The following is a 21,767-nucleotide window of genomic DNA, read 5'->3' as shown; positions in this document are numbered from 1 at the left end:
CTATTTTAATCCAGTGAGCTTTTCAAAATTTGTTTTTAATATCAATAGTGTCCATGTCATGGAGTATTCAATGAACACAGAGACTCACCAGGCAAGGGACTATGGCACAGCGTGCATCATGGCACATGCTAGGCCGTGGCCCACAGAGATGAACCATGGTGCTGGTGCTAGGGGCAGCCCAAACAACTGACAAATTGATATTAGCACTTTGCCCCCAACCACAATCTGTGGTATGTTTGCAAGATATATTTCGGATGTTAGCGTCAAGCAGTTTGCTAACATGGATGTCAAAGAAACTTAGGTAGCTGACTTACATCAAGTCAGACTGTTTCTCCATCTAGCCCAGTATTGCTTTTGTGTGTTGACTGGTAAACAACATAACACAGGGTTTCAGGCAGAGGCTTTTCCAGTTAAAAGGATCCAGTAGCAAAGGATTTGAGATTCCAGGGGTTAAAGCTGGGACCTTCTGTACGCAAAACCCTGGGTCTGTCACTAAGCTGCCATTCCTCCTCCAAAATTCTAGTTTGTCCCAGAAAATTAGTTGTTGGAAACCAGGGAGCAGATGAAAGGTAAGGACAGTGAATTAGCTCATGAGGGAAGCTCCTGATCAGGAAAAAAAAAAACCCTGAATTGAGCTTTAGGAAAGTTGAAGGAAGTTTAATAAAATGGAAACCTTCTGAACAGTTGAAGAAAACAAATTTATTTTAGAAGAGTGCAATTACAAATGCTATAATACAAAGGTATATGAAAAGAAAATTCAAAACAATTTAAATAAACATGGATATTCAAGCTTTAATCAGCATACATGTACCAATAACGAGTGCTCTGTTGCTTTAATCTTCTTTGAGTGCATACATGATATCGTCCTGGCTAACATTAAGTCGAACTCGCATGTGGATATATTTACTATTAGAATCTGTTAGCAAGAGTCTATAGGCACTAAGCTGTGACACAACTGCCAGTGTGTCTGATACAGTAGGAGTTTGCAGGCCTTCCATTCTACACAATGCAACATGCTGATGATATATCTAAAGAAACAAAAAGGGGGGGTTGGTTTATGAAAACACAGGAAGCATCAAAGCAAATAACTGATCTTCTTCCTTTCTTGAAGTATGGAAACCAATGAGTTATATACAGTATATATTTATAGCTCAATAGTAAAGGTAAAGGTACCCCTGACCGTTGGTCCAGTCATGGACGACTCTGGGGTTGCGGCGCTCACCTTGCTCTATAGGCCGAGGGAGCCGGCATTTGTCCACAGACAGCTTCCAGGTCATGTGGCCAGCATGACTAAGCTGCTTCTGGCGAACCAAAGCAGTGCATGGAAATGCCATCTACCTTCCCACCTATTTATCTACTTGCACTTTTTCGGGTGCTTTCCAACTGCTAGGTGGGCAGGAGCTGGGACTCAGCAACGGGAGCTCACCCCGTCGCGGGGATTCAAACCGCCAACCTTCCGATTGGCAAGCCCTAGGCTCTCTGGTTTAGACCACAGCGCCACCCGCGCCCCTATATCTCAATAGTAGTAGAGCACATTTTCCCCATGCAATTAGTACTGAGGTTCAATGGTGAACAATTGCTAATAGAATTCAAACCAGTACCATTTTATTTTATACAATTGTTGTATATTCTGAACCACAAGTTTTTAAGTAAGCTCCCCACACTGATTCTGTGACTCTGCTTTATTATTACAGCCATCATCCAGTAAACTGACTTGTTTTCAACATCTATGATATATTTTGGAAAGTGGTTTGTCTGTCCATCCATCTGTTGTCGACAAGTTCACACACCTCTCAAAGTATTGTCACCAAACACAGTATGAGGATTTCCAAGACAGGGGTTGCAGTTGTCAATGTTTGGACACCAGATGCCATTTTGAATCAAGATGGTGGATCAAAACATCACTTTGGCATGACTTTGCCCATGCTTTTTGGCATAGGTTCAGCTGCCTCTGGCAATATCTCTGCCAAACTCGGCCACAGGAGTTCCCAAGGTGGGGGTGCCAGACTTCATTGCCATTTGAATGCCAGGCACAAACTTGAATCAAGTTGGCAGAACCAAATATGATTTGCCTGATTTTTGGCATGGCGATCCACTCACAAATGGCATTATCCATTTAAATAGCACAATATTTTTTTTTCATTTCTACATATTCCCACACAGTGCCAGGCACTGCCTGCTAGTATAAAACAAGTTTATGAGTTTAAATAAGATAGCTGAACAGGAAGAGGTTAAAAAAAAGTGGGCTGGATATTCTTTTAATGTTATTGCTGATTTGATTTCTGTAATTTTTCAATTTTACTGTACAACTGCAACATCTGAGCTTACCTTTTAGTATTATGGTTTTACTGTATTTGAAGCTTTGTGGCTTATATTGTATATTGATTGTTGGAAGTCATTTTGAGAGAGCTCCCCCCCCCCAAGAAGAGGCATATAATCTTTTAAACTAACGAAAGCAAAAAGCATTGAAATTTTTGTCTATGCGCATATATGTGAATTGTAGCCTATGTGTACAATAGGTTAAATTGCAATGACCTACATATGTGCATAGCAACAGTCAAAGGTGCACCCTTTGAATATAGCTAAAGCATTCTGGCTGAGAGAGTAAGCAAATTCAACATGCAATATTTTTAGATTACCTTCTGAACTGTAGACTCTTCCAGTCCTGACCTGCGAAATTCTGCAATGGTTGCTTTTAGGAAAATTTGCTCATACAGTGAAGCGTTCCTGAAAGAGAACAAAAAGCCCCCAAAGCTTAATTAGTCATATATAAGATTTTGCTGTGTAAAAGATATTGATTTGGCTTGAAAAGCATTGTCTAAAACTTCTGATGTAACGGTATTTGCTTCTAAAATATGTGCACACAGAAAGTTTAACTAACCATAGATCTGAAAGAACTGCAAACACCCAGCATACAAAGGTTGTTCATTTTGTCAGAAGAGAACTTTCTGTATTTTATTTTACAATTGCAATTCTCAGTGTTGCTCTAGCCAAACAGAGAGCGAGAGCGCACCTGTATCCTAACATCCAAGCTCCATAATTCTGCCACTTTCAACAACATATCAAGCAGAAGCTGAAACAATGATATGAGCTGTACAGGTTAGCACAAACTGGTTTGACGTGTTAGTACTAAATTCTGCTACGCTAAAATTTTAGAACACGGTTTGTGCTGTGGCAACCATTAAATCAACCACTGGAATTTGCTTCAGATTAGATGCTATAGAATAATATGCTCCCCATACAGATGCAATCATTGTATAACAAGTTCATAGGTGGCTGCTACAGCATGATAATCAAAATTTGCTCTCTGGGACCTCAAGCAGAGAAACTACACAGCTAATGTACTACTGAACATTACCGAATGGCATGTATATAAGGTGATGAGAACATTTCATCTATGGCTTCCATAATGTGAGCCATGCTGACCAATCCACGGACACTTTTCTGAGTAGGAAATTCGCAGATCTCAGTGGCCCTTCTGCAGATATCAAGGCAACGTCTTGCATCACCAGATAAAGCCGCCACCTAAAACAAAACAATAAAATGACAAAGTTGTTGCAGTCCTAGTGTCCCACATAGCATAGTGCTGTATTTCAATGTTTCCTACCGAAAAAGGTAATAATCCTTTCTCTGTCTTCCTGTCAGATCAGAGAGGATGCAGGAAGGGGGAGGAAGGAAGTAGATAACTCAATTAATTCTCTCCACCAGTTATTCCATCTTCCATTAAGAGGCACTGCTGCCTCCTTACTTCTTTCCACATCTCTCTATGAGGCTTATAAATAGCCACCAGGAGGAGTCTGGAGCCTCCTCTTGACCCCACCCTTACCTTACCTACCTGCAGCCAATCTGGGCTAATTACAGTTCAGGCAACTCACAAGAAAGCAGCTGGTCTAGCAGCTTCTTCCCCACAGCATTACATTTATTATTGGATTCTTATTCTTTACTCTTAAATCCCTTGGGTTTTCCAGCCTCTTCCTTTCACCCTTGTTAACTTTGCCTCTCTAACTCTTGTTGTAATGCTCAGAGTTTAAATCGTCAATCTCGCTAGGAACAAGGATATGCCTTTTTGCACATCATCATTTATGTGCAAAATAAAAAATATACACAACCACTACCGGTACTCAAATGGCTTTATAAAGGATATGATTTTCTGGCCAACCACTAGAAGCTAGTCATTTCAAACACAGGCATTTAGAATTCAGACAAAATACAAAATTCATGTTTGTTGCCCATTGATATGTGGTATTTTTATTTCTGGCGGTTTAGGCCAGTGCTAATTGCCACCAGATTTTCAAGTACAGTGATATCTCTGGTTACGAACGCCTCAAGTTATGTTTTTTCGGGTTACAAATGTTTTTAACCGGAAGTGAGTGTTCTGAGCTCTCAGGGGCCTCACCACTGCCCGGAGCCAAGCCCGGACATCCGGAGGGCCTACGGAGGCTCTGCGATAGGGCTCCAGCAGCGGGAGCTCTTGGAGGCCTCCGCAAATGCTGGGACCCAATACCCAACATCCGTGGGGCCTGCGGACTGGGCTCCAGCAGTGGGAGCTCTCCGAGGCCTCTGTGACTGGGCTCCAGCAGCCGGTGCTCTCCGAGGCCTCTGCGAATGCCTGGAGCCAGGCCTCAACTTCTAAGTGACCTACAGAGGCTCCGCGATCGGTCTCCAGCTGCGGGAGCTCTCCAAGGCCCCGATATCCGCAGGATGCCCAGCAGGTCGCATCCCAGCCCCAAAGTTAGGTAAGGAACACTTACCTAACAAAGACCAAGAGCAGTGAAGCTGTTAAGAAAACAAAGTTGAGCTTGGGCCGAAAAGCCCTTTACCAACCCTTGCCCCACCCCCAGCTATAGCAAGATGGGTGGCACCTAGCCAGGTAAGCCCACCTACCCTGTGGGGGGGAGTGGTAAATTTTGGGATTCTGCAAGGGATTTTGGGATTTGTTTTTGTGAGTCTGCCCTGTGCCTTTGTCTCTGCTTTGCTCCTTCGTTTGGGGGACTTCTGGGGGACTCTGCCTTCTGCCATTGTTTTGGGGATTGTGTGGAGCCCAGTTCAGCTACTGGTTGATTGTGTGACTGCAGAAATGGATAAAAGCCCCCCATCCAAACAATGACTATCATCAGTGCATGTAAGAAATATTTTTTTAATTTTTTACATCTACAACACTGTACTGTCTTATTTATTTTATAGTACAGTACTTTGATTATTGCCTTCATTTTATGGATCCATGGTCTCGTTAGACAGTAAAATTCGTGTTAAATTGCTGTTTTAGGGGGTGATTTTCATTGTCTGGAACGGATCAATCCACTTTTCCATTACTTTCAATGGGAAAGTGTGCTTCAGGTTAAGAACACTTCAGGTTAAGAACGGACTTCTGGAACCAATTAAGTACTTAACCTGAGGTACCACTGTATAAAACATAGACATGCCTGTCTGTACACCTAAGTTTACCTTTCTAGAAACAAGCTGAATTGCATCCTCTTCAAATGCTTTCAACTGGGTCATCCTTGATGAGACGATCTGCTGTAACTGTTTATAGGTATATGGCTGGAAGGACATTCTGGTAAGACCCTACCAGTGAAAAAGACCGTGAACATTTAATTGCTAGTACATCTCAAGAACTTGCTTAACACCCAAAAACATGTTTCTCCATTTTGAGCAGAGATGTTTCAGGCTGAATTCTGACATTTAAGGTGAGAGCCAACAGTGTTTAGTCTGCTTGGAAAACAAGACTTCTGGTTACGTAGATGAGTTCTCCCCTGTGCAGCCCCTCCTCCACACCCCAAAAACCAGCTCCTAAGGGTTGTAAGAACCTCCAGAGCAGATCCTGGGGGTGAATGGAGGCTGCAGAGGGAGCCCCTGCCATCTCTGCTAGGCACAGCATTGGATCTCACTCTTATCGTTTGCCACCTACCTTCCTAGAAGCAAGTGACAGAAGCGATTCTTATCTTTACCATGTCTGACCATGGTATTCTGCTCACAAGACAAGAAAAGGAGCATATCCAAGTACAAAGAACTTATATCTTCATGGAACCAACAAAATACATAGCAACTGTCAGAGGTGATGGGAGTCACAGGTTGTCCATTCCATAATATATAGATGGTCTTAATCCAGCTATCCAAACAAGACTGACAAACCCTCTGGCTGCTCCAGTGCGTGTTCAATTCTGGACATTTACTATAGTTACAGAAATTAATTTGTGCATCTGCTGCATGCTAGTACATGTAGCCTGAGTACACATGCATCACTCCATCCTGCCTCCGAGTGATCAGTTAACATCCAAGGAAATTTACCAACGCTCTGATCTCTGAACACAATAAAGAATTCTGCATAACCACAGCAGTAAAGCCGAAAATACATACCAGCCTGCTAGCTACTCTGTTCATCATAATTCTCTCTGGCAAATCCATGGTGTTAGCAATGGCCAAGACAATCAGCTTGGCATCTTTCTTGGTGGGCCAGTCAAAGAGGTTGTACATCACATTCTGTTTTCGGGTCCACAGAAGATCAAGCTGGAACAAGGAAGCTCACATAAAATGGTCTACAAAATATGTGGGAAATCTGGTTTCAATCACAGGTTTGAACAAATTTATGTAACCATGGGCAAGACTTGATCTGTTACAGATGGCCACGTAAGGGGAATGCAGAATAAAACACAGACATAGACAGTATTTAAATGTACATTGTGTTGCTGTTGTTTTTTAATTTTTTTAGCTCCCTTTACCCTCTCTACATATACCGTAGCTAAATGTACAAAGTGGGGATGTTTCCTTTTTGTCAGCAATAAATTTTTCCTTGCAGAACAAACAGCCTCATGGGTAGCTGAATCCCAAGGTTGCAATTAAGCCAGTTTCATGGTACAGATCAAAAAGGCAACAATCCCCTAGTTTTGGAATACATATACACCAGGTTAAATTTATTTCATTCTGATGCTATACAAATTCTCGCATTACCTCATCTACTACAAGTATTACAGTTTTCCTTTTAGGTCCTCGCTTGCAGAATGTCTTCTCCAGCAGCTCGGCAGCATGGATTGCAGTTGCCTTCTGGCCTGTCAGTAACTAAACAGGATTAAAAAGATGCTGAAGTTATAACCCAGCAATAAGTAGTAACTCATTCTGTTTTACCAATAGCACAATCCTATACACACACATCATTCAGTTCAATGGAGCTTACTTCTGAGTAGACTTGCCTAGGATTGCACTGTCAATGTACCTTTTTCCTCTTGTCAGACCAGGGCAGGTAACCCTTCCAGGTCTCTGCTTTTGGGCTATCAAGGCTCTCTAGAGGCCATGCTACCACCCCAGGCCATACCCCACTCTGACCCTGCTTCACACCCTCCTCCTCAAGCACCTGTGCATGTCTATACAAAAGATGAAAGTCACATTCATTGCCCCACCCACTTTTGATTCTGGCCCCACCCACCACTGGCATGGGTCCCTTAGAAGGCTTCCCATGAGAAAATGCAGGCCTTGGCTGTAAAAGGCTCCTAACCCACTTTGGACATTTGGTTCAGATACTGATAGAAGCAATACACAAAATGGAGGCATGCCCACAAGCCTACATGAAAAATCCCTTCCGTCAATCATGAGCTCCAGAGGCATAACCTAGTAATGTCTTGATACCAATCTGCTCATTCTAGCGACACCAGAGGAACATATTTACTAATTAAGCATACAGTGGTGCCTCGCTTAACGAATGCCCTGCTTAACGAAATTTCTGCTTAACGAAAGGTTTTTTCTAGCGGAGGTTGCCTCGCTAGATGAACGCGTTTTACGAAAGATTCGTCTAGCGAATTGCGGTTTACCATAGGAATGCATTGAAATTCAATTAATGCATTCCTATGGGCAATTTTTTTAAAAAAATTTCAATGCGTTCCTATGGGATTCGCTAGACGAATTTTTCGTTATAAGAAAAGACCTGTGGAACGAATTAAATTCGTCTAGCGAGGCACCACTGTATTTATAATCTAACCTTCTGCCAAAGATCCCAAGGCTAAAAAAAAATCAAAATACAAATTAGCAATATGAAAATACACACACACACACACAAAAAAGAGCAGCACCCTCACCAAAAAAACAAACCCATTTCGTATGCCCCTTGTCCACTTCATAGTGGGCTCCATATAAGGGAGGTTTTTGCAACCTCCCAGAAAAGAGCTGTTTTGGGTGGGCGACATTTCACATGTGAGATCCAACTATCTTAAAACTGCAAACTGTTTTTGGGTTGCCTTGGCAAAAAAGGCAGCATATAAATGCAGTAAGGTAATGGTAAAAAAAATAAAAATGTTTTCGCAAGCAAGTTGTAGAATGAGAGCAGCTTCTCCCAACCTGGTGCCCTCTAGATGTTTTGGAGTGCCAACTAGAACTGATGGGAGTTGTAGTCCAAAACATCTAAGGGCACCAGGTTGACAAAGGCTGAATTAGGGGGCTAGCAGTGATCGGAGTGCTTTTTCGGTGGAATTGTTTTAGCTCCCTCTTCTGATCTGCAGAAGTAAGTCAAGCATAAGGCCCATCTCCGTGAGCAGCTTTAGTTAAAGACTTGGAAAAATATCTTCCCAAACGTAACAAAACATACACTCACGTTCAAGATCTGCACGTAGGCTTGATGGGGATCAGTCAACTTCATACCATTGATCTCTATAGATTGGAAAGACGGCAACTCGTTGTTTTCAGCTGCCTGCTCAAGACAACGAAGGACCTCATGAACAGTTGCTGTTTTACCTGTTCCAGGAACCCCAGAAATGTACATACACCTGAAACAGGAAGAGCACCTATGTTGTAAACATGTAAATCTGAAAGGCAGGGAGAGTCTTGAATACTATGTTCCTGATCTAAATGTGGCCTTACTCTACATTAGTCCAGCTTTGCCTGCTAGGACTTTAACCAGCTCTCCCAGCACCCCAGGCAGAAAGCCTCTCTCTGAAACCTTTAATCAAGCTATATAATACTATTATTAACTGGATATGCTGGAACTTGAACATGGGAGCATCTGCATATGAAACAGGTGCTCTGACACTTTTCTGCACTGGACTTAATATGCTCGCTCTCTTTTTCTCTCTCATTGAGCTCCTGAAGAACTTTGAAACAGCATGTGCTTATTTAATCACTCCTAAAAGCCATTTTCATAAAGATGAAACTACATGCTGGTCCGAACCCATATATATCTTTTTAAAAAGCATCTGCCTCTAAGCACAGTGTCACAAATAAGCTTTATTATGAATCTCAGAAACGGTTTATTTGGGGGGGGGGGACTAGCATGATCTCCACAATTTATTTCTTTAAAAAAATAATGAAACCCAGGTGTTCACAAGCAGCATAACAGCTTCTCACTCATTTGAACAAATCCTGCTCCCTCCCACCTAAGACACTCACCCTCCTGTCCCATCAATGAGTTTGCTTTCTATAAAGTTATAGATATCTTGGAACTCCTTTTCACGGCAGGGCAAGGATTCCGGGACAGCAGATACATGCAGCCTGTTTAAAGGAAAACAAAAGCACAAGTGGGTTACCCAAGTGCCTTCTTACAAGCTTCTAAAACCCAAAGAGGTAATGCATTCTTATCTAGATATGCAGAATACTCTAAAGAATGATTTTTAAAGTATTAGTGCCGCGAGACTAAAAATATATAATGAAATTGAGACTGAATACTGAAACCAAGTTTTCAAAGAGTTCTCAATCAAACATGAAACTAGGAAGAATGTGGCACGGAATACTAAGCATGCATCTATTTAAAAGAGAGAAACATGACTTGCACTGGAACCATAAATGCCCTTTACACAACCCATCAAAAGTAATTCCCAGTTCTCCTCACTTTATCTATAACCCCCCATTTTTGTTAAATATCAAGAACCCCTCACTTTACCTTATCCTAGCCTCTTCTAGCACATTGCCAGGCTTCTGTGTGGTTTGATTTCGGCTGCGGATTCTGGGGGTAGCATTACGTGGGGTCTTGGGGGTTCTTGGCTGAGGCTGCAGAGAATATTGATATTGATAAATATCAGTGCTATTGTTTTGAATATGAGCTAGAGCACAACCGGTCTCAAAAATTGTATACACCAAACATTTAAAGATATCAAGACCCCAAAACAGAGGAGATGTATTTATGTTTGCAACCAAACGCAAGGAGTTAGTTAAACAGGAAGCAACGGATTGTTTGTTTGTTTAAACATGGTCTGAGAAATTCTGGGGCCTGGAAAAAAATATCACACCAAATGAAAACCCTATTGGATATGGCTTGTACTGTTAATTTCCTAACTGTGCAATCCTACACATGTCTCAACTCAGAAGTAATTAGTTCAATGGAGCTTATTTCCCGATAAAAGGGGACTGCAGCCTAACTTACCATTCATCACATTTACAAAGGCAATAATGCTCAGAACCAGTTAAACAAACATTTATTTATTTTAAATGCTTTTCTTTCTTCTCTATTTTGTATTACATTTCCAAAGCTCCAGAGTACTGTAAAGATATTTATAGATTCAGATATATTTTAAATTTATTTAACTGATTAATGTTTATATTTTGTTATGCTTGAAAATCTTAAAAAAAACACTTTAAAACAAAAAGGGATTCTATAGTGTTTCGAAATTGTATTGTGGCATAAGCTTTTCATTGTATGCAAAATAAATTTTTCAGGTCTTTAAGGCACCACAAGGCTTTGTTGGTTTTGCTGCGGCAAACTAGCATGGCTAAGTATTTCACCTTTATCCAAGTGTTAGATTTCAGCAACAGGATTAGGTAAGAGGAAAGAATGGGTCCCAAGAAAGAATGTTGAGTCCTTCCTCTCTGGAGTAGCTCAGTTGGTTGGACCGTGGTGCTGATAACGCCAAGGTTGCAGGTTCGATCTCTGTATGGGACAGCTGCGTATTCCTCTGCATTGCAGGGGGTTGAATTAGATGGTCCTCAGGGTCCCTTCCAACTCTACAATCCTAAGATCCTATGAGCACCTACGAGTTATCTGTGGGCCAGCTCAGCGTAATTAAACAAAGGTAGTCTTACTGTCCCCCCAGCAAAGAGTCACGATGCAGAGAATGGCACCCATGCTTCCATGTCATTATACAACTAAGAAAGAGCCAGTCTTCTCAGATAACTCTCAGCTACATTATGTTCTTGAGCACCCAAGCTTCTGAACAAGACAGCTCACTCCATGTTCATACAACTGCTCAAAGTAATTAGAGATCAACAAAAAATGGCAGAAGTCTCTACTTACCGTGTTGCTTGGACCCTTGGCAGGAGTCCCAGCAGCCCCTTTCCTTGAGATTTTTGGAGTAGACCTCGCTTGCCTCTTAGGTGTACGAAGCACCTTGAAGTCTTCACCTTCATCATCGCTGCTACTTGAATCAGAACTTTCCAAGGGAAAAATGTCATCCTCTTCCTCTTCATCCTTTTCGACTGTATTAAAAAAACTTAAGGCAAATGGATTTATCACATCTTATGTCCTGTACACTAATGCCTTTTAAATAACTGCAAGTTCTTTGGTCGGACGGTATCAGCCAAACAAAAGCTGAGGCAGCCATGACAGCAAAGATAAATACTTTAACAATGATGGTGCAGTTTTGAGAAACTGTTAGAATAAAGAAGAAGAGGAAGAAGGGGGTAATAACATTAAGATACACCCCATATGATGAAAATATACACTGTTGGTTCTTTTACTATGTCCAAATCAGCTCTAGACAAGAAAACAGAAGCGACACAAAATTTGTCATGGCAGATCCCAAACTCTTGTTCTAGAACTGAATTTTGTGTTATTGAAAAAGCTACAAATGGCCTTCTATTCAAAGACAGCTTAATGCCAGTGTGGGAAAATTCAGGTACCAAATGCACCCCCTCTGGCTCTCTCTGATCTGGTCCTCAGGGATTCTTGCTAGGCCACCCACCTCATCAGCCTTGCGCCTCCCTCCTCTGATGCTTTTGCCAGGTAGAATGTGCCCTTTAACTGTGAAATTGCTTCTTGATTGCCTGGATGAAGTATGGAGAGATGTGGGTGGGTGTAGAAACCTCTGACTTCTTTGTGGCCAGAATGATGAGTCACAGCCAGTGCCCCATGCACTTTTGCCTCTGGTCTTCCACCAACACTGGAAGGTAGCTATCGGAAGATTCTCCATGAGGGAATGTGGCCCTTAGGTTAAAGCTGGGTCACCCTCCCTGGCTTAATATGTTTGTTTTTGTGTGCGTGCGTGCGTGCATGCGTGCGTGCATACAAGTGCACACAGAAACATTCAAACAATCCTTGCACATGCATTTCTGTAACAAAGCAGACTCCCCCTGGGCTGTGAACTGCCTGTAGCCAAACCATCTCTAAAAAGAATACACTCTTACCTAAGGTGTTTTGAAATGCGGGCAGCAGTCACCTGCACACATTTCCTGCGTGAACGAGGAGTCAGCGCTGGGCTCGTGGTTTCTGGTTCTTCACCCAATCTGCAAGAAAAAAGTATGACTGAGTTTTTTCTGACTTCTTCATAATGACAAGACACTGTGTCTTCCTTGATTGACAGAAAGCACTGGCTTTCAGAGTTTCCATCAATTGTCACTTCAGCATCTTACTGTGAAGTTTAGCACCACAAAAAAGTCAGTTATAGAATGCACACAGTGAAGCCAATGTTTCTTGCTCAGAGCGCTTCAGCTTAGGCATGTAGTCTAGAAATCATTTATCACTCAGTGATCTGGTTCAGACATAATGACAAGCCAAACTATACTGAGGCCATGCAAATGTGCAGTTTGGACAACACACTAAGCCAAACACTGGCTTAGCTCAGCAAAGTGCAGGAAGAAAAAAAAAACCACTGGGGAGGAGCAAAGTGGCGGCAAACTCCGCTCCAGCAGCCCACACATTTGTGCAGTGCTGCAAAAGCAGAGCAGGGCATACTGTGATGTGTGAACCAGGGCAGCATCTATATTGGCTGAAGGAGGGTCATCCATCCATGTTGCTGGTTACAGGATATAGAAATTACCAAACCTCTGTATACCATATTGTCCTAGATATGATTTAATACACATAAGTAGAACTGATGTAAAACTGCAGTGATATATTTTTAAGCCTTCTTAAAATTTCAACTAACTGCTCAATAAAACAGGAGATATTCCTTAGAGCAGGCATAGGCAACCTTGGCTCTCCAGATGTTTTGGAACTAGAACTCCCATGATCCCTGACCAAAACATCTGGAGAGCCAGGGTTGCCTATGCCTGCCTTAGAGCAAACAAACAAAAGGTCCAGACACCTCTTAAGATCACCCACCTTCTCTTTGAATTGACCTTAGGAATGGCTGCTTGGCTCTTTGAGACTCTGGATTCTTTGGACGTCTTGCAAATCTTATCCTTTTTGTTTACATCATTTGAACTAATGGGAAAGAAAAACATAAAACATGTCTCTAAGAAATTTTTTGGGAAATGTTAAAATTCATTTTAGTAAATTCTCCCTGGTTTTACCACAGGAAAACATATTGATGATACTGCGATTTACGTTTTTAAAAATTGTATCTCACTCTGGGATCACTTTGCAATGAAGTATGGGTTAAAATATTTCAAAATAAATACCCGCAAGCAGCCTGGGTCTTGAGAATAGCATCCCCATACACCCTTACCTGGAAGTAAATCTCAATTGAATTCAGTAGGACTTACTTCTTACTAGACTGTGTAGGGTTGTACTGTCCATTTCCTAATTTTTCATCCTTACCTTTAATGCCTATTAAATATTCTCTGAGTAGTTGCTTCAAGAAGGAAATAATCAATGTGTGTAAAATATGCTTTACATATAAAACTATCAAAATACAGTCATACCTTGGCTCCCCAACGCCTTGCAAAATCGAATGTTTTGGCTCCCAAACGCTGCAAACCCGGAAGTGAGTGTTCCGGTTTACGAATGTTCTTTGGAAGTCGAACATCCGACGGGGCTTCCCCAGCTTCCGATTGGCTGCAGGAATTCCCTACAGCCAATCGGAAGCTGCGCCTTGGTTTCTGAACATTTTGGAAGTTGAACGGACTTCCAGAACGGATTCTGTTCGACTTCCAAGGTACCACTCAGAAATACTTGTTTTCTGTAAGATGGAGAAGCAGAGTCTGGAAGGCTTTTTGACTGCAGAAAAATAAGTGATCTGGATTTCTCGGTATTGACTGGTGAGAATCACCTTGTACATGAGGTTTGTAAATTTTTCACTCTCTCTTTAAACAGCAGACCCATGTACCAGATCATAAACTAATATTGGAAAGTCCCCTAATTTCCAAAAGCATTTTGTCATGCAGCCCAGAGAGTTGCCCTACAAGATCTTCATTTTAGCCACTATGTATAACTGGTCCTCAGCCAGCATGGCTGATGGACAGGGAGGACAGGAACTGTAGGCTACTCCTGTAGGGCAGGTGCTATTTGTATCTTAGATTTATTGTTACCACTAAAAAATGAACCTTTTTGAACGTTCATCGATCTGCTGCACAAACAAAAGCAAATTAATATTAATGTTGTCGAGCAAAGATATTCCATCTCAAGAATCTTTGTCTCTTATTTCAACAGATTTTTTTTGTTAGATTAGTGTATGTCTCACAAATGACCACATTTAATGGTTTGGGACAGAATGCTGACCCTTGCAACTTACTCTGTGGCATTCCTTTTCGTAACAGAACTCCTGGCTTTCAAACTGGAAACTTGGTCACTCTGGCAAGGAGATGATATGTTTTTGTTGGGTCTTTCTGACTTTCTTCCCAGTGGTTTGATGTCTAGGAAGAGGTCTCCCTCATCAGAACCACAAGGTATTTTTGGAGGAGAACCTTTAATGCCAGTAAATGTCACTTTTCGTTTGAGGGCAGATTGCTCCAGAGGGTCAAAGAAACCATAGTCTAGAAGCTCAATCATATCTTGCTCTGCCAGCACTCTTCCAGGTTTTGTTGGACCTAAAATCCAAAATGAGTAAGTTTTTAGCAAGGCAACAATCAGTTTAGAATTCACATGTGCCAGATGGTCTAGCAAAAGGTTTCCCTTCAGTTAAGAGAACTCAGTAACACAGAACAGAACTTTCAAACAAGTTGGCTGCAATATGGCTCAGATCTCAACCACTTTTTTGCTTTTGGAAAACAAATAGGTTTGTGTGGTTTTTACTTAGCACACTTGATCCCACAGTTCCTAGCAATGTAATCTTGTTATTTGTTTGTATGTCCAGTACAATAAAGTGGACATACAGAATTCAATTCCCTCTCAACCACAAGCTGTCAAATTTTTGTGGAAAAGCAACAGAAGCTCCACTGTTACTCCACAAAATCAAGATTGCTCTTCTATAAATGATATAAAATTGGGTGCTAAATAAGACATAATCCAACATGACACCCATTCCATGTCAGGTATTTGATTAGCTCAATTTGCACAGAACACATACAACTGCGGCCATAAATTTGGAGACCACCACATTATTCAACAGGGGCTCAAAACATTACTTTTGATTACAAATCTATGATTCACCACCACCACCACCACCACCACCACTTGAACAGGCATCCAAACTGAGGTAATATCATTTGAACAGGAATTAACTGCTGGGTTCAATTCCCGATGTGAAATGCAAGCTTTTTCTACCCAATTTTGGACCATTTCCCCATCCCAATCCCGCCTTCTGAAAGGTCCTCTGACACTCAATACATACCTTTCAGGGGATATAAATGGGTAGCAGAAGAGAGCAGGAAACAGGTGATTACCCCTTGCCCGAGTACAGCACTGGCTGTCACCTTTTGTTAACTATGGTTCCTACTATCAAATGTATTAGCTACTTGTGACCAAACACCTGTTTTTTATCATGACTAAGGTCCAATCATGAACATGTCCAGTTCAAGGATCACAGGTAGCCTGACTCAAAGTTGTTTCTTCGTCCAAAGACCTCATGACAGTGTCTACACTAAGCTGGAAAAAAAATCCCTACCATATCAGTTTCTCCCCCAAAAACTACTAAGCAGAAGAGGAGAAATGTTATACCATTTTACCACATGAATTCCTAGACTGATCATCTTTACATCACTATTCATAAAATTCTCTCTCTTCAGCCCTAGATAAAACATTTGTCAGTTTCCAGAGCTAACAATATTTTTGCAGACAAAAATATTATGTGCAAGATAATTCGTGAACATACTATTCAGCTGTAGTTTTTTCTTTGCTCCTGGAGTCTCAGTGCCAATGGCTAGTCTTTGGGAACATCGCTGCTTAGAGTGCGAGGATTTGGAGGCAGAGTGTCTTGATTCTACTTCCATCATGGCGGCGCTGCTTTTTCTTGTACTCCGAGTGACCTTTTTGGTTTCTACTTCCAGAGAGCAAATTCTGCGTGAAGGAGTCAGGTGGTGCACATTTGCAAAATCAGTGTTGTTGTTTTTCATTTTCACAGAGTTTTTCAACTCTGCCAATAAGCTAAGCGGCAGTGGTTTAAACTTTTTTCCATCCCAAGATTCTCTTACAAAGAAAATGTGTTCATCATTTGATAGGTCAGGCACTGCCTCCAATGTGGTCAGTGGAATAACCTAGAAAGGTAGCAAAATATCAGATGATTATTTGTTCTAAAGAGTAGATTCAAAGCTTAAGAATCGTGAAAATATGATGCAATCAGTATAGCAAAACTTTCAATGGATCTTCAATGCTATACTAAACTTCTCCAGCTATTGTTTAAACTTTAAAGCATAAAAAAGTCTGACAAAAGGAAAGCTTTTCCCACATACCTATTTACATTTTCTTACAATAACATAAACACCTACCCTTAGAATTACCTTTCTGGTTTGAGTAATGGCACTAACTTGCAGTATTCATATGACATAATTCTGTCTCTTACTATTACTGAAAAACTCTAAGTGGTTCCCAGTCAGCTAAGTACTGCAGACACTCTGTTTTTCAAAAGCCAAGCCATGGAACCCCTACTTCTGAAAATGCTGAGATTTCTTTGGTAGTTTTTGCTATGTGAATGGTGCCACCGTCCCTCCAACATGTCCCAGCACAAAACCGGGCTGTGTTCTCTTGTGAGTCACATGGCCCGTGCGAGAGCACGGCGCCCCAAAAAGGGATATCCCCAACAGTTGACAGATATGTGCCACAGACCCCAGGGGTCCGCAGACCACCAATTTGGAGCCAATGCCATAAGGGGTGTATGTGTGGGGATTTCATGATGGAGGAAGTGCCACGTTCTAAGCCTGCTGGCAAACAGGGGGCAGGGGGAGCTTTTTCTTATTATTGTCTACCATTTTGCTTCCCACCTACCACTCCCATAAGCAACAATGGGGGAGCTTAGTATTCTGTGGCTCCAGGTATTCTGTAATCTACCCAGCGCACACAGCTTTAGGGCTATGGCCTTGCCACAGTTAATCTAATTGCCACAGTTAATCTAATTAATCATAGTTAATCTAATTGCCCTGTATGTTATGTACTAGCTGTTTAGAAAACGAATATTGAGCAAACCCAATATGTTCGCATTTAAATGGTGATTCATTTCCAAAGTTCAGCATATATTGCTGGTAAAGCAGTTTGCAACACTTCAGTTCAAACAGCCTCACAAGTGAGATAGAAACCTCTGCCTTATTGCTAAGTCAAAGCGATATTTTGGCTCATGGACTACTTGAACTTCTCCAAGAATACTGCACTGTAAGGTTATCAGCCAAGGAAACGCCATATAAGCATCCAGTGCCACAGCAGGGGACAATCAATATTTCCTGAAGCTGTAGGTAAGTCAAGCTGCAATGCCAACGGAAGACTATGAACTCTACTGGGATTCTTAGGCTCATTTCTATGGCTTGCTGTGCCCAGATAGCAACTAAGCATCAACCCACACACTTGCTATTACAGAGGTGGCCAGCCTCAAAAGATTAAACCCCTATGGATCACCCCCCCCCAAAAAAACTTGTCAATGCTATAAATCTGCATTATAACGTTTCAACATACTCCCAAGGAACTTCCTCCTCTCTTGCCTTCTAACACGTTATGTACATACTGTGACATTGCCAATGATATCTGTAACTGTTATGTCAGTCTCCCATTCAGGATTTTCATTCAAAAATATCTCCTGTGGATTCTCTCTTCCCATGGATTTTCGTTGATTGAGAGGTATTTCTTGCAAGCGGGAGAACCACTCCACAACTGCACGCTTTTCATGAGTACCTGGAGTAGGTAAAAAAAAACACCACAATTCAGATCTGGGATGGCAAGAGCACTTGAAGCCCTTTAGCAGTATGATGCTTTCTTACGTTTCACTAAATTAAGGAGCAAGTCGACAGCAGGAGTCAAACTTGGTATTTTCAGGGCATTCAATATCAACTAGCTCCCACCCCCAGCAGCCTTTATGCAAGCCTTGTTAAAGGGGGGGGGGCAGATAGACACATGGATTTTGGGATCCTGTGTGAAACTACCACCCATGTGGTCCCAAAGACACCCTCACACAAAAGAAGGATCTTAAGCTGAAGTCAAACTGAGTGATGTTCTGTCTGTGTGTATCTGAACCCTCCCAGTCTAGGAATGTGTATCCACACAAAGATTATAGAAAAATAAAGGATTTATTACAAAGGTACAGTCGTACCTCAGAAGTCGAATGCTTTGTGAGACATTTTGGCTCCCAAATGCCGCAAACCCGGAAGTGATTGTTCCAGTTTGCGAACATTCTTTGGACCCTGAACGTCTGTCACAGCTTCTGCTTGGCTTCAGGAGCATTCTGCAGCCAATTGAAAGCCGTGCCTTGGTGCCCAAACTTTTTGGAAGTCGAATGGACTTCCAGAACGGATTCCAATCGACTTCCGAGGTACGACTGTACTTTTAATAAAGCGCAGCAGCATACATGCATACATTTGCAGTACTGGGCACACATGTGAAAACAATATTATAATGCAAGCATAGGGAAACTCGGCCCTCCAGGTCCAGTGGTCAGGGATGATGGAAACTGTAGTCTCAAAACATCTGGAGGTTTTGAGTTTCCCTATGCCTGTTCTAATGCAAGCACATATCTAACTTACAGAAATAAGGTTTCTAAACTAAAAAAAAGGGGGGGGGATAGCTAGAGAAAATAGTTGATAGTTTCTTCTCTTAGTGTCTGTTAAAGTGCTCCTGAAACATGTGAGTGGATGATAGAAGAGCTGGAACCCAGGCAGTGAGCTCAGGGATCTACACCTGAAATTATTCCAGGTATTTATTAAAACAGGATCACAGGGAGTTGAAGTCCAGCAGTGAATTAAAGATGATGCACACAGAGGTTGCTCAGAGGGAGAATCTTCAGTCTTGCAGGTGATGCTCCTGGTCTTAAATAGACTTGAAGGAGATCCAAAAGTCTGTCTAGGTGAGTTGGCATAATGACCAAGGAGAAGACCTGGGGGAATGGTCTTCCTGAGTGAATCACGGTAACTTTTGAGAACAATGACTATGATTACTGTAGTCAGTCAGGGATGACTGACCCAGGTGGAAACAAAATAAAAAAAATCCTTCCAGTAGCACCTTAGAGACCAACTAAGTTTGATATTGGTATGACCTTTCATGTGCATGCACACTTCTTCAGATGACCCAGGTGGCTGCCATGGGGGAATGGCCTTCCTAAGTGTATTTACTTTTTGAGAACAATGACTATGGCTTGAGGATGTCTGTGCCACTGATCTATTTTACATTTGCAACTCTATCAGATTCTCTGTTGGTTGAAAGTCTCCTGAGTCTGAAGCAGAAACTTCAGGATGTCATCCCACACCTGGTGCCTTTTGTTTAATAAAAATTATTCTAACTTGGCTTCCTAATGACTTTCTAGATTCTCATGACTTAAAGCATAAAGAAATCAAGAGGGTCGCTTCCTATGGCCATCTACTATAGCCAAATCCATCTTTGGTTCACTTCTGAATTCAACAGGGAGGCTAACATTGAAAGCTACAAAACTGTCAATGCAAGTCTATCTACGAAAGCAACAAAAGCCATTTAAAACACATAAAGGACCCTGATGTTGGGAAAGATGGAGGGCACAAGGAGAAGGGGACGACAGAGGACGAGATGGCTGGACAGTGTTCTTGAAGCTACCAACATGAGTTTGACCAAGCTGCGGGAGGCAGTGGAAGACAGGAGTGCCTGGCGTGCTATGGTCCATGGGGTCACGAAGAGTTGGAAACGACTAAACAACAACAATCTTGGAAAAAGCCAAAATCAGAAATCCAATATACATAGCGTTTATCAACATATTTTTAATAAGAGGTAGCATACTGAATATTTAATTATTAAGCCCCCCAAAATACATATTTAACAAAAATTATGGTATCACAAAAGTCGCTTAGCTTCTCTATTCTTCTAATTGTTGTTTGATCAATTTTTTATGAAATAATGTTGAATAGTGGTGTGACATCTTAATTAGAACTAGAAAATAATAATAAAAACCACTTACCATCTTCATATAACTTTAAAAGTCTTGCGACAAGGAACTGATCCACATTCTCACCTTCTATTAAAATAAACTCCCCTGGGAAAATACAGATGTCGCTGACATTTTTCGATTTAACAGATATCCCCCTAGGAGATGAAGGGTATAAATGGATTGCACGTTCTTTACAGTTAAGGAACAACACTGAAGACTGACAGTTTAATATGTAGCCATAACCATGTTGACTCAGAAATAAGTACCTGAATAGTGTGGGGCTTTCTCCCAGGTAAATAGGGTTAGGATTTCAGCCTTATTCTTTACCTCTATTACACCCCCACCTTTACATTCCTGATCTACATCCTTCAGCTTTCAGAAGCTGCTTCTTCAAACAATCATACCCTTTCTTCCTTATTGCTTCTTATAATTGGAATTAGTTCCCAGACCATCAACATAACACTGCTCCCTCTCTTTCAAACTCTCCTCAGAAGAACAAACCTTTCCATAGAGTCTGGATTTAGCCAAAGCCCCCACTCCCTAAATATGTAGTACTTCCTCCCCAGTTTCTCACACTTCCTTCTTCCTCCCTTCTATCTACAACATCCACTCAGTCAAATTTAAGACTGTAAGCTCCTCAGGGCAGGGGCCTGTTTTTCTTACTTTGCAAACTGCATGCACACAGAGGGTGCTACATAAGCACATTCCACTAATAATAATTACAACTGTATTGTTACATAATCACCTTTTAGTACTCTATTAATAATGAAAGCCACTCAGCCTTATGCAAAACATAATTTCCAAGACTGCCAGTTTATGCTACATTTATAAATTCCCGGGCCCCCCCCCAAAAAGGGGGGCCCCGGTTTTTTCCCCGAGCTTCAAAATTTCCGGAAATTTTACATCTCTACCCTCTAACAATATACAGACCAAAGAATACATACCTGTAAGAGGAAAGCTGCAGCTGCTCGTCTTCAGATATAGCTTTTCCAAGCCACGAGTAGATACGCTTTCTCTGGTTTCTCGTGTTCATTGTTTCTGTGAAGAAACAGAAATATGAAGGTGCAAAGAGGCAAAAAAAACCAAACAAAAAAAAAACCAAGAAAGCCGATTCTCGATTTTTTAATCTGTTTTCACCCCACCCCAACTCGATTCTTAAAAGAATCCACACAGAGATCAATGCACGTGAGCATGGAAGGCGGGCGCCTCTGCAGCCCACCCGCAGCTCTCCGCTGAACTATGCCATTGACACCCTGATGCCGCACCTGGTTCGGACTACTGCACCTCACCTACGAGGCCACAGCTGCTCCACAAACCCGGAGAGCGCTGCGAGAGTCTGCTGCGGGACCCGGTACGGCGCGCGCGCGGTTCCTTCCCTACGTCAGGATGAAACTTCGCGCCAAACCAGACTCGCCCCTCCCCCTGAGGAGGAGGAAATGAGCCGCTTGTTAG

General features: G+C 41.8%; 1 protein-coding gene across 2 annotated transcripts; it reads right to left on the bottom strand.

Moving 5' to 3' along the window:
- Positions 1-776: 776 nt before the first annotated feature.
- On the bottom strand, positions 777-21,688 carry ORC1 (origin recognition complex subunit 1). 2 transcript variants are annotated; one of them, XM_060276906.1, is made up of 18 exons: positions 21,581-21,688; positions 21,260-21,353; positions 20,346-20,470; positions 17,937-18,103; positions 16,101-16,482; positions 14,583-14,877; positions 13,232-13,333; positions 12,316-12,414; positions 11,207-11,402; positions 9,860-9,966; positions 9,370-9,471; positions 8,579-8,750; positions 6,949-7,056; positions 6,358-6,507; positions 5,446-5,565; positions 3,359-3,525; positions 2,640-2,727; positions 777-1,028 (listed from the first exon to the last, which is right to left on the bottom strand). In XM_060276906.1, the coding sequence occupies exons 2-18, from the start codon at positions 21,346-21,348 to the stop codon at positions 834-836; spliced, it is 2,664 nt and encodes an 887-aa protein (XP_060132889.1). In that variant the 5' UTR covers positions 21,349-21,353; positions 21,581-21,688; the 3' UTR covers positions 777-833. The 2 variants fall into 2 exon arrangements, with proteins under 2 accessions (XP_060132889.1, XP_034979426.1); XM_035123535.2 differs by having other exon boundaries at positions 21,605-21,683.
- Positions 21,689-21,767: the final 79 nt, after the last annotated feature.

This window comes from Zootoca vivipara, chromosome 7 (genome assembly GCF_963506605.1).
Source record: "Zootoca vivipara chromosome 7, rZooViv1.1, whole genome shotgun sequence".
Lineage (NCBI taxonomy): Eukaryota > Metazoa > Chordata > Lepidosauria > Squamata > Lacertidae > Zootoca > Zootoca vivipara.
This window is presented reverse-complemented; position numbering and strand designations above follow the sequence as displayed.

Bases quoted from the DNA above. Each gene is read 5' to 3' on its own strand.
- ORC1 (XM_060276906.1), bottom strand. From the start codon at position 21,348: ATGAACACGAGAAACCAGAGAAAGCGTATCTACTCGTGGCTTGGAAAA. The intron at 16,483-17,936 runs GTATGTACATAA...CTACCTTTCTAG, and splicing joins ATATCATTGGCAATGTCACA to GTTATTCCACTGACCACATT. The intron at 9,472-9,859 runs GTAAAGTGAGGG...TCCTTTAAACAG, and splicing joins CTAGAAGAGGCTAGGATAAG to GCTGCATGTATCTGCTGTCC.